The 13,666-nt window shown below is 47.0% G+C and overlaps 1 protein-coding gene across 1 annotated transcript in view; it reads right to left on the reverse strand.

Moving 5' to 3' along the window:
* Nucleotides 1-13,666, reverse strand: part of si:ch73-335l21.1 (insulin receptor substrate 1-B) — a 37,406-nt gene that overhangs the window by 20,282 nt on the left and 3,458 nt on the right. The window contains exons 2-3 of the mRNA XM_034557188.1: nt 6,071-6,372; nt 2,085-5,259 (exon numbers count right to left, since the gene is read on the reverse strand). Coding sequence (XP_034413079.1) covers nt 2,085-5,259; nt 6,071-6,372 — 3,477 coding nt within the window. The remainder of the gene's footprint in view (nt 1-2,084; nt 5,260-6,070; nt 6,373-13,666) is intronic.

The following is a 13,666-nucleotide window of genomic DNA, read 5'->3' on the forward strand; positions in this document are numbered from 1 at the left end:
TAAAGGATGCAGTATAACGCAATGTGAAAAGGAAGGAGGACAAAAGGCATTTTGGTGAAGAGATGTTGAACAACAGTATGTGTAGTGAACAGAAGGAAGGGAAGGAATTTCAAAAGTCTGTCAAGAGTGGATGTCGGATGAGGACGCAGATTGTAGTACAATGACTAAGTGCGAGGTAAAGTAGACAAAAAACAAAGACAGCAATAAACAGCAGAGTAGGTTAAGAAAGGAATCACAAAAGCGAGATGGAAAGGCCACACATTCTGGACTACAGGGGAAAACTCTTTCAGGAGAGTCCACTAGTCTTGGGGCTGAGGCCTGCCAGCTCACCGCGGCAAAAACACTCGAACAAAAGGATCATTTATTGGAGGAGGAAAGAGGGGGAGAGGGAATGGAGGGATGAAAGGAGGGGGGGGGGCACTGTACTGAGGCATTTGAGAGCTGTGAGAGTGAAACACTGGCCCCATCTCAACATTCACAGCCAATGTGCAACATTGTCCCCCACGCTGTCCCGCTGACATACTCAGCAGCCAGAGCCCATATGATCCCACTATGGTAGCCTGCTCGCTCATATATTTAAAATACACCCAACAATACTGTCTGCATCCACCAACATGTACCTCCACTTCCCAATGAAACCAAAACGGGTACGTATGGATGCAGACTGATGGTTAATTTCCTTGTGTGGAATATAAAAAAACAACTGTTGAGCTCAGCCGTGCTGCACACACACCACAAGATCCCTCGATGAATTTTTGCTAATGCCTCAAATTCTTTATTAAATCTAACTCTGGAGCCGGCCTATGAAATGTTAACCACAGAACCCCATGAGGTTTAAGTCTGACACAACCGTCGGTACAAATCAAGTGGAAGCTAGCAGGGCTACATAAACAACAAGGCTTGGCAGGATGCATTCATCACAAGAGCCCCACTGTGGAAAGCTCAGTAAGACTATTTTGTGTGTTACTGATGCATATAAATCCACATCTCCATTTAAATGCCTCTCTATCTGCAGGCGTCTATTTCTTAACGGGCCAATTTAGTGCAGACAGTGGCTCAAAGAGAATGTTTTTCTATGAGGAAACGTCTCAGTGACCTAGTTGAGGCATTGTTTAGCTGTGGTGGAACCCCACCGCTAGAGAATTACCCCACACAGTAGGGAAAAAAAGACATACAATGAAAATTCATCATCTGGCCTTACTGACCTCCCTTCCTGACAATAAAGTAGATTTCTGTGAATGCTTTCTAATATGAGAACACAGAAAAAGAAAGCCCTGCAGGTGGTCAAACTGAACAATCACAGCCGTCTGCTTAAATTAAGCGATGTTCAAATCATGGAAAACTATTTTCCTATAGTCACGTCTATAAACCTGACTATCCCTCTTCAATGCTTACATACTATTCCATACCAGAGATTAAGGGTTCTTGGAACTCAAAATAACATGAAATCTGAATCATGGAACAATCATTTGTCTCCTCCATTGGTTTCCTATGCTCATGTCACAATGGAGGTTATCAGGTCAACTAAAATTTGGCCAGAGTTCAACTTTATTCAACATGAAGGAGAATGCTTCAATGGCAGGCCAAAATGGTTTCCTTTGAAAGTAATGGCTCTTATGGAGCAGAAGGATTCTGCCGCTTGTCAAATGTCTATAACGAACGCTTCTGAATCTGGCTCCAAACATCAGAAAGAAGCCTTGAGGGGATCAATAGTAATTTCCAGAAAATCCAGTTATTCCAATAAGTTGTGTGGCCTTTAGCACCGTACATAATCACATAAGGTAAAAAGTGTGAATATGCCTTTCAAAGAAATCTACTTATGAATTATCAGAGCAGACGATCTATATCTCATATTGTGGATCATGCAGTCATACAAATCAAATTTGTGTCTACATGGCGCCAGGTGAAGTTTGATAACAAGCATAGGTGGAAAGGGAAGCTGTGCCTCACTGGATGATCTTGCATGCATATTCTTCTTTTCTATCTGAATAATGCCACAGAGTGCAACTAGGAAAAGAAAGGAGAGAGAGACGAAACCTGATGTTAAACAAATGGGTTTTAAAAGAATAAATGGCAACTCGTACCTGTTCCCTCTTTGTTTCCATTCTGATGCGTCCGCAGTTCCTCTGATTTGTAGAAGTCGATGCTGGCGTAAGTGTTGAGAGTTGAGCTGCTGCTGCTGCTGCTGACGACTGCTGCGCCCACTCCCACGACCGCAGAACCTCCACCCAGTACAGTGAAGAGGCGAGAGGGGGCCTGGCTACCTGAGGGTCCATCCAGGCCCAAATGGGGGCCCTCTTTGTTGGCCAAGTCCAAGTCTATGTAGTTAAGGCCTTGCTCCGTGGAGTTTGTGGGAAGGGACTGCTGTCCAGGGAGGGCGAACTGAGTGGGGTTGTCAGTCACAGCACCGTTCCCCCACAGCATGCTTTCAAAGCCCAGCCGGCGAGCCACAGCTTGGGGGTGTTCTGGAAAGAGGGAGGCAGTGGAGGAAGAGGAAGTAGAGGTAGAGGTGGGGAGGGAAGGCGAGGCAAGGAAGGTTTCTGAGCAGTGCCGTCTGCGCCCTTGGGGGTCGGCCCGGATAACTTTAGCCCCGTGGTCTGGGTTGGGTCCAGGTTTGGCGAGGGGGAAATCTAAACCCCGTGATAGCACTGGAACAGAGGGATCAGTCCTGGTGGGGGAAGGAGCTTTGGGGGAGACACTGGATGATGACCTAGGCACGGTGGTGCTGTTCAAGCTGAAGACCATGTCTGTGTAGTCTCCACAGGATGATGGGGACCCAGACTCAGACACTGATGGGACACTTTCTCTGCTTTTCCTAAGTGGGGCTTCAACCACTTCGACCCCCTCTTCACGAGGGCCAGCAGTACCCTTATCGCAGGATTTGGGAGCATGAGCAAGAGTTGGTGGCGTTGGAGGGGTGTGGAAGGAGGGGAAAACTAGAGGAGTAAGGGAGAGGGGTGAGGGGGACGGAGAAGGGCCCAAGTCCATATTGACATACTCAGAGGCAGCTGGGGGGGTGATGGGGGCAGATGGGCTACGGGAAAGGGGGATAAAGTCCCCTAAGCAAGAAGTTGGCCTGTGTTGATTATGCTTGCTGCTTGAGCCATGAGGCAGTGATAAGCCATGTCTGAGACCACGGCCGCGCCATCCTCCAACCCCAGTCTGGCTGTTCTTCTCCCCCTTAAACTCAATGCTTACATACTCCCCAGGGCTCTTAGGTTCTGGGGGCAGGGGGTTCTCACGGACCCTTGGAAGGGTATTAGCCTTGGATACATCAACAAACAGGCTCACTGGTCTGTTCCTACTATGGCTACCCTGCTTGGACAATCCACCAGAGCCCTGTCTCTGCTTACTCCCATCTTTGGACTGAGTTCCCCCAGCCATAGGGCTAACTGTCTGGTTAGCTCGGTCCTCGCTCTCCCCGAGACTCTCGCTGCTGGCTGAGCTGGAGGAGTATGAGGATGAGGAGAGTGACAGGTGGCGTCCAACTGCTGAATTGACTGCTGCTGTTGGCTCCTGACGCCCTCCCACAGTCCTACCTCCACCCATTCCCCTAGTGAAACTCCCATTGGACCTTCTGCCTCGTCCGGGTCCATCGTCAAAGTGTCCAGGAGAGGGGTTATGTTTGTATGAGCGGGGAAGAGAATAGTAAGAATAGACCATCTTGGGGGCTTGCTGTTGAGAACTGGTCTCCAAATGACTGTTGTGTTCAGGTGGTGGTGGGCTGCCATTTACAGAACGTGCACTGATTGGAGACATGTTCATATAGTCACTGCCTGCCCTGCTGTCTGCACTACCACTGCCGACCCACACTCCTCCAGAGAGACCCCCACGCTGGTCAGGGGAGCAGCTGCTATTGGGGGACATTATCATATAGCCATCAGAAGCTGGTGGAGGTCGAATCTGCTGTGGCGGGGACACACTGTTGTTAGGGGTCATAGCCATGTAGTCGTCAGCAGGTTTGGAATCCGAGTCTGGGACAGAAACAGACAATGACGGGGACAGGGATACTGGAGGCTGAGTGACGCCAGGCAGCATGGACATGTACCCATTGTCCACACCTATATCTACACTACCACTTGCTCCTCCACCCACTTCACTTTTAAACTCTCCCGCCACATCCAAGTACCCTCCTCCTCCCCCTGCTGACCCAACACCTATGACCGATTCCCTCTGTGGGGTAGAGGAGGTGGAAGCAAAGGACTCACGGCTAGTGCTCCTGGACATGATGGCATAATCGGCTGAATCTTCATCTGCTGGCTCCTCAGCTCTGCGCTGACGTGGGGCCAGCCTCTCCAGGGCCATCGGAGGTAACGAAGCCCGCTTGCTCAGCAGCCTACGTTCAGCTTCACATTCACGACTGGAGGAGCGGCGCAGAACTCTTCTGGTCTGTGGCTGGGAGCCACAGGCTGGTGTTACTGGTGCTGGCAGTGAACTGGATGTCAAGCCACCTTGGTTGCCATTGCTACCACCACCACTACGTTGGCCCATCAGGATATAATTGGCTCCCTCCTCGCCAAGGGACTGGCTGCCAGCACTACCAACAGAGCTACAGGGGAGGCTCGGGGAGGGGAGGAGAGTGTGATCCCCAGGACTCGAGCAATACTCATCTGAGGAGCCATAGTCACTGGGTGAGCCCGAGACAGAGGCGCGATGGGAGGGGATATGACTGTAGGCATCAGACCCTGGACCAGCACCTGCAGATGTCACGACTCCAAACTCAGAGCCGTGCCCTGAGCTAGAGGAGAGGCTTGGGGCTGGGGAGGGTGCTGGAGAGGAGATGGAACGCATCAACCCAAGAGGAGTTTTAGCAGCTGTGGTGGGGACTGAACGGGCTGATTTTGACCTGAGGATCGGGGTGGTAGAGCACGAACCATTGGTGGAAGGGCTGGAACAAGTCCCTTGGAGGGGTGTGGTCCCTCCTGTCCCATCCTCACCTTTCCCCCCATCACTTGCAGTGCGAGACCTCGGAAAACTATGCCGTGGGGTGGGAGAAGCATTGGCACTGCTGACCCCTGCTCCACTGTTAGCTCCTCCTGGGGGCTCCGTTCGGGGCCGGCGGGTGAAGCCCACCTGGCTGGGAGGAGGGTTTGGGTGATGGCGGCGTGAGGGAACACTGATGGGGTTAGAAGCAGTAGCACCTCCTCCGGGGCCGGAGTTCGACTGAGACTTGCTGCGTTGGCGAAACTCTTCGCTCAGTGCCTTCATGGCCTCCAGCAAGGTTTCATGCATGTTCTGGGCCACCACAGAGTCATCCACCTAATCAGTGACACAAAAAAACTCTCAAACAGTGATTTCAAACCATAATTTTGGTAAAACCAGTTACAAACCTTGAGAGAATTTTAACTGAATATTCTTTCACATTTTTTATTCTCACGAGAAATTCTGTTTGGATTTCAATTAAATTTGTATTTAAGGGGTATCAGCTCAAATACTGCTTGCCCTCTTTCTTTCTTCTGAATGCCTTCTTTCACTTCCGTTTAGTGTTGTAAAGTTGGTTTAAGATTGAGTTTTTAGATCTAAAGGCTTTGTGTTTAAGTACGAAAACAATACCAGGGATGTAAACAGTTAACCACCAAGAATAAGGGTTGTTCACACATTCAGCAGTGAGCTTCGGTGTGTGTGACACAGCTGTGTGTGTGTGTGTGTGTCCAGCTGTGCCACACAACTACCCGAGCGAAACATTAACATTTTAGCACCTCTAATTAGATAGTGCTACGCAATTCGGCAGGAAAGAAAAGCGCATGTTGTATTTCAAGTGATTTTGCATTTTTGTCTTTAAAATTAACCGGTTAGTTACATTGTATTGGTGTTGGGCTATTAACCGAAAATTACATCCCTAAACAGTACAAAAGCATAATTTATCCACCGCTTTTATTTTCCACCTTAAGTTACGGTCAAGCAACAACCCTTATGAATTGGACCATAATGTGGGGTTACGTAGGCTTTAACCATAATCTTGTGTAACTTTATAGTTTCTCTGATTCTGTTGATTATAGGCTCTTTACATATAGATGGTATTGGAGGGTGCAACTCTCAACACTTTGGGGACTGCAGATTACAGGCTCACCTGCATCCAGAACTCGCCCGGGCCTGTCACGGCTGAGCGTCCCACCTCGACGAAGAAGAAGTTTTCTGAATGGCCGCAGCGTCGGACGTTCATCAGCTGCAGCACCACGGCAGCAGCATCAGAGTTGAGCTTGACAAAGTTGACCGTCTTGTCAGTCAGGCAAAGGCGATAGATGCCCACCAAGTTCTTGGCTTGACCCAGGCCTTTGGGCCACACCTTCACCTGCCACACCTCTTTGAACGCAGGCCCAGGATTGGGTATTCCATAGTCCCCCCCTTCCTCGATGTCAGTGAGGCTCTTACCTACAGGGACAGAACAGAACCAGAAGGATATTAAAACGTTGTTGGAGTAGAAAAGAGGAGGATTTGACTGGAAAGGAAAAAACAAAGAGGTAATTAAAGTGTGACGGAGGAGGATTTATGAAGAGCACTGTTACAACAACGCACTGACATGACCTTCAAGCCCACGTGAACAAAGGGAACACCAGATGAAACCACCACTATTTACTTGTGAGTAGAGGGCAAGTGCCTCTATTATGTAATATATGCTGATATAAGCTTTTCACAGATTTTAAAACAGATCTGAGTTGAAACGGAGCATGCAGGAGCATGTGAGACTGTACCTGCAAGCTTCATACCTGGGGTCTCATATGTCAACGGCACACAGAAATCCTGACACTCACACAAGCACACATACCAGTTTGGAATTGTGGAACCATTGACAACTGAAACCCCGCACAAGAATGATGACTTTGAAAGAAAAGCAACCGTTGTGGAAAAAACGTAAGTGAACCAAGTTGGAAAATGCTTAACAAGTGAATCTTCTCCAAAACCAAAGCAAACAATGCCAACAGTGGGTCAGAAACCCAAGAGCCAAGCACTTAATATGCTCTTTAAGAGACATTTTCTGGAGCTGCTCTACTGACAATAAACTGGCTTTGTAAACTAATATCATGGAGTGTCCATTCACCCGTTGTGTCTCTGTATTCAAACAGTAGAGAATTACTGAGGCAAACAAAAACGGAGAGAAAGTTCTTGTTGAGATTTGATCCTGGGCTGGTTTGGGCACACAAAAGGCCCGGGGACTTAATACAACAATTAGTTGGATGTTTGGTGTTTTAAGTCACCTTTTTGTTTACAGATCGGAAGCAGGAACCGAGAAAATTACCTTAATTCTATCATGCTGTGCAACTCATTGTCGGCAGCCATTGACACTGACTGAATATTCAACAGATTTACCTCTAAGCTCCTTAACTTGCAGGCACAATGGACCTCATATCTGTTGACTAAAAAGCCCAGGATTATAGAAATACCATATGACTCATGTTTTAGGGTGGATTCTTCTTCTTCTTCTTCTTCTTTGGGGAACCATCCTAAAATGTTCCCAATGGATCCTTTCCTCACATGCACCGTATTTGATGAGTTCTCTCTGTCAAACTGCCAGGTTGGTTAAGTCTGAGCATGCTAACTACAACAAACAAACCACCACAGGGATGCTCACCTGTTGTAGGAACAAGATGTTCTTTGTGCAACAATGAGCACCTGTCTTATTAAGACTATCACATCTGGAGCATTGAAGATCTTTTTGACAAGTCACTGAGTGACGCATCATATTTGCACAACGGTTGTGTGGTATTCTACTTTAAGCAATGATGTTGGCCGAGTTCCGGCTAATCACAGTGCACCCGGACCACAGAATTACAAATATATGATTGTATGTCTGCATGCGTTTGTTCTGCCTTTCCCATGACTCCGCTGCAACATCTACAATGACAACCATATGTAGACAAGAAGCTTCTGCGTGCACAGTGGACGCCATATTAGCCGAGTTTCCGTTATGACAAACATTTCCCCAAAGATCCTCTTCCCGAAACAACTATAAAAAAAAAAAAAAGAGGTGGAGAGGCAAAATTGGAGGATCGTGCGCAACTTGAAAGAGACTTAGAATAGCTGTTTTGTTGAAAGTCTTAGTGTCTGTGTCTGTGTGGAGGCCCCCCCCCCCCCCCACATTAGATGACTCACTCAAGGCCATGCATGGCTGTTTCATGCACTGCTTTTCTCTGTGTGCAAGAAGCCCTGTGTGCCTCCTCGATTTAGATTTACAACAGGAAGGGATGGTTAGGGGATTTTTTTCAGTTGGGACACAGCGAATTAGGGACTGCGGGAAACTGCAAAGACGGAAAAACTGCCTTTTACAAGAGCTCTATATTATATATATATATATATATATATATATATATATATATATATATATATATATATATATATATATATATATACAATATTTAAAAGGAGGAAATGTTTATACGTAGGATTGCTTGGAACACAAAATTCTTATCACACTTGCTATCCCGTTGCTTCTTGAGACTGCAGTGCAGCATGTTCTTCGAGGAGCATCGTTTCCTTCTCAAGAGTCGAATAACGTGTCTTTTAGGAGAGCACAAGTGTGTTGTTTGTTTTGAGTACAGTGCAGCCTTAAACCTCAGCTGTGCCCTCAACAGCACTCCCACACAAAAACACCCTTGATCTCAGGGCCACTCAGGCTGTGCGCACTTATCAACGCCTCTCAAAAGCACTGGAAACCTTTAAGAGGCTTTCCCAGACCCCTACAGGGATGCAGACGGACACGCCCCTATCGAACATCATAGACCGCCCTTCAGGGTTACATAAAGCTAGGGTTGATCCTACACAGAGCCGTATGAATTATAGATCGCCCGTGGCTGTCTTCCCGGGGACCCGGCAGTGTGGAGCTCGGCAGACACGGTTGTTGGGAACGTTGCACCTCCCCCCGCCACTTTGCATGAAGACGTTATCAGCCGGTCAGCTTCTGTCGCCCCTATACGACATAATAAGCCCTCAGAAAAACACACGCACATGACGGCCCCTAGCAGGAGATGAATCTTAAAGGCTAAAGGCGGATGCCCATGAAATCAAAACGCACCTGGAGGCAATAACGCTTTGACTTTTGCGCTTGCTGGTTGAATAACGGTTATGCGTGCGGAAAAAAACGTTCAGCCAACCCTGATGCGACCTTCATGGTGGGTGTGTATCGGGGTCAAAGGGTTCACACAAGGTAACTGTAACTTGTTTCAAAGCTTCAGCGCCGCGCTTCCTTTTTTTAGCAACCTGAAAACAACTTACACTGGCTTATTCACGCACCGGCTGTTTACTTCACTTTCGCCGCGACCACACATGAAACTTTCAGTCTTACATGGAGCTCGAGAGCGGCAACCTACGCGGCCAACACTGCCGTCTATTCATGACATGTGTTTGCTATGCTCGAGCGGCCTCCCCTGATACCATAGACGTAGATGTACATAATCTACCCTCATTTTCTCAAACTGGGTTTTTTAATTTGAGTTATTGGCTTTTAGGCGGCTCTGTGTCTCCCTTACTTTCTAACATGCAGTTGGAGTGAGTGTGTGTGTGTGTGTGTTTAGGGGGGGAATAGGGCTGTGATATTTACCCCCCGGGGCGGCCAGATGCCTGCTGTGATATCAACAGCTCCTCCCCTGAGTGGCTGATTATTGTTAGGGTTTATCAAACAAATCCTAAGGAAGTAGGTCTTCCATAGTAGATCGTATCAGTTCAGCAAGAACGGATGAGGGGTATTCTTATTGAAGAAAAGCCCCACTGGATGGGATTGTAGTAAGATTACATTTTGAAATCTAAAAAGGTTCATGTTTGGGGAAAAGAAAAACGCAAGTGAATTTTATAGCAAGATTCATAATAAAATCCCTCTTTTTAGTTAGGTAATGCGGCCTGTGAATCAGGGGAAACGACTGGCTCTGAACCGGCTGGCTCTCACTAGGTTCTGTTTCAAGTTTCTGATCTCATTGCCGTAGCACGCTGTGCTGCGTCACAGCACCACAAAACGCTGCACAGAACTTCTGAGGGCCAGACCCCATTTTCCAAGCCCGATCTCAGCCACTGTGCCCCCTCTACCACCCCCGCTGCCATACCAGGTTACCAGATAGGAGACAGCTGTGGACTTGTTGTCCTAGCATGTATTGCAGAGAAAAAAAGAGAGTGGGCTACTTGGCAGTGAAAACAGTTGGTCTAATCTCTTGCTCCCATGCGTGCCTCTTTTCCTCTCTTTTTCAACTCCTCCACTTCCCATCTCTTCATCTATCTCTACCATCTGTAATCCCCCTATCTGGGCCCACACTCATGGACACAATGCCTCCGCAACACCAGCATCTGTCTGAGGTTCATTTCACATGTGGTGTGTGTTAGTCACACACACACAGTAAATTATCGATGACGCCTACAAGGTTTACTGTCCCTTGACAAGACGCATGAAAAAAAAAAAAAAAAAAAAACTCCATGAAAATTATCTGAAGTTCTCTGAAAACCAGCTCAGAAGTTGTCACCAAACTGGCCGCCATCTTGGATGTTGCCGTGGAGCCTGGCTCAGAGTTAGTTAACACAATGTCTCAGAATCACCCCCAAGTGTTTTCTTTCTTCTCCAACAAAAGTCATATTTGGCTCCAGGATGAGTTTTGTTTTGCGCAACTTTTCCAAAGCAGATAAATCATATTTTGGAATTAAATCATCAGGAACTCGTTGTGGTCTTCTGGGCAAGCGGCCTCTCCAAGTTTTTTTTTTTTAACTCCAACTTTTCATACGCAAGTTCATAAAGAAAGCGCAGAGAATTAAATTAAAGGCTTAAACGTATGAAATCAGTTAGGGAATTTAACGTCTACATATTCTCAAGTATATTAAACAGTTGCACTTTGTGGACACTTTACCTACAAATTAAGTGTACACATGATGACCATGCAGCCATACGTCCTTCGTCACTTAAGGATAACTAGGGCCATTGTACTGCAAAACTAGTTCCACTTAAAAGAAAGCATGCTGTAGAAAGGGCTTCATAAAATTAGGGTAAAATACATCTATAAGCACTGTATGGAAGAGTAGGAGAGTGTGTGTGTGCGTCGAAAAGAAATAGGAAATTCTTCAATACATAATTCATTTCTTTGTGCTAAGATGTTCAGAACATGCGTTATTAACCACGTTCAACTCAATTTAAAATCGACAACTCCTGGGTTTAATTCCAAAAACATAAAGTTCCCTCCTTTTATATTTTGTATACGTATGTTTTTACTTTTGGCATTTATTTAAAAGACAAGAAAAAGACAAAGAAATGTTGACATTTACTGCGAGGATTGTGACAGGCGGGATTCATCCTTGGCCTGGAGCCGGGTGTTACAGTACATCCATTCAATGCAGCATCTCGTTGTATCCCAGAGGAGCAGCGCAGCCGCTAATGAGGAAGGCCTTCACTCGTGTCTCGTTCTAATGCATTCACCGTAAGGCGGACGAATCCCAACTCATGAACTTCCCGACCTCCACTAGAACAGTGGTAATGGGCCCGTTTCAACCCACAGCGATCAATACGACTCGCTATATAAGGTTACTATGCATTGAAAGCACCGCGGCTCCATCCTGCTCAACATATGCCCGCTCCTCGACTAAATGGATCTCGCTGTGCTTTGCCGTCGATCAAACCCGAACACCTACTTGACGGGCTGCCTCGGTGCCGGCAGGGTCCGACGAGGAGCAGCGCTCGACTATTTATGCAGAGGAAATAACTTGTGGCAGCTCTTGAGCCCGGAGCAGAAAAGACCCACTCAAAAAACAAAGACCACTGATCATTTTCTAACCTATAGTTTGTATGTTTTCCCCCTGAGACTCTCTCCTCTGTGACTCTATTAGCACTCAGCCTCTGTGCCACCAGCGGCTGGCCCTCGAGACAATAATTACTCCCTAATTAGGGAGATGAGCAGTGCTTAAGCGCGGCTTACCGTTTAATCGGCCGGCTCTGCGAGCCACTGGTGAGATCCAAATCTCATTGGTCAGAGCAGCCAAACGACCCTTCATGATAACAACCACACCAGAGACACACAGATAGTCGGACAGAGTCTTTCTATACACAATTCACTTAAAAACACATTTTTCACAAACTACATACTGATAATCCACCGAGCGAACTGAAGACACATCTACAGTGAAGGGAAAACTGCTCACATTGAGGTTAGTGGATTAGCATGAATAGTAACCATATCATTATCAGCTTTGAACATGGAAAACTAAATTCCACAGAGCTTTACTGTACTGCAGTGAAGTCAACAAACCTCCATCTGAAAAGAAAGGCGGAATGCGGCGAAAGACTCGTTTCATTATCGTTTGATCTGATGATCCATATTTCAAATCATCTTTTATTCACTTTTGATGTCCTGCGCGTCAATCGGAGATGAACAGATGGAGTTCGCTCCAAAAAAAAAGAAGATTGTTTTCGAGTTAAGATGTTTTTGTCAGAATGAAAGTTTAATGTCATGTTTCTTTTATGAACAGTCCCATAAAACTTGTTTGGGTTCATTTGAGTCGAGTCTCCGAAATGCCAAAAGATAATCACTATGGAGTGCTATAAGGATGACGTGAGACCAACCCCAGAAGTTAGCATTGCATTGGTTTCATCAACAACAAAAATACATTGGATTTTGGATTAATGCAGAAAAGACTTCGAGACATCCATCCATCCATTATCACCCGCTTATCCGGGGTCGGGTCGCGTTGGCAGCAGGCCGACCCAGGCTTCCCTCTCACCCGCAACACTTTCCAGCTCATTCTGGGGGATCCCGAGGCGTTCCAAGGCCAGCCGGGAGATATAATCCCTCCAGCGTGTCCTCGGTCTTCCCCGGGGCCTCCTACCAGTTGGACGTGCCCGGAAAACCTCTAATGGGAGGCGTCCAGGAGGCATCCTGACTAGATGCCCGAACCACCTCAGCTGACTCCTTTCGACACGAAGGAGCAGCGACTCGACTCCAAGCTCCCCCGTGATGTCCGAGCTCCTTACCCTATCTCTAAGGCTGAGCCCGGCCACCCTACGGAGGAAGCTCATTTTGGCCGCTTGTATCCGACTTCGAGACAAGAAAACCCAAAGTGCAACATTACTAACCCATTTCAGGGTTTTACAACTTATTATCTGCGTTCTCCGTTTCCCGCAACACGATGTGACGTCTTCTGAAGCTGTGAAACAGATGTTAAATGTTCTATCACGTAAAAAATGATTTAAAAAAATATGAAAAAAGCCACAAATAATAACCCTAAACTGTAACAGATTTTCGAAATCGTTGTGGACTAACTTTCTCCCAATTAATTCATAACTCCAGTACTAAATCAGAGACAATCCTGTCGGACTCCATCTGCTTCTTTTTTGGCCGGGCTTTTATTTTGCTGCTCTAATCCATGCAGCTTTCCTGCACGCGTGTACGTGTGGGTGTGTTTTCTCTCTCATTTAGTGCTGCTGGCGCCAAAGTTTGACTCGCGCCATATTGTTTTACTCAGGTCAACAACCATTCCTGAGGTGGTGCCTGAGCTGCGGGACAGTGTTCCTGGCAAACGGCAACTGTGGGCCGCACCTCCGCCCGTTTTGTCGAGGTTAAGCCTTTACACCCTCGACTGACTCCTAATAGTTGAGCAAATAGCTGCCCTCAAGCCTGATACTGTACTCGCTGCCCGAAAGGGTCTTACTGGACTCAGCTGAATAAATAACTGGGATCCTAATATCGCCCTGCACGGCAGCTGGCTC

Source organism: Cyclopterus lumpus, chromosome 18 (genome assembly GCF_009769545.1).
Source record: "Cyclopterus lumpus isolate fCycLum1 chromosome 18, fCycLum1.pri, whole genome shotgun sequence".
In the NCBI taxonomy this organism is placed as follows: domain Eukaryota; kingdom Metazoa; phylum Chordata; class Actinopteri; order Perciformes; family Cyclopteridae; genus Cyclopterus; species Cyclopterus lumpus.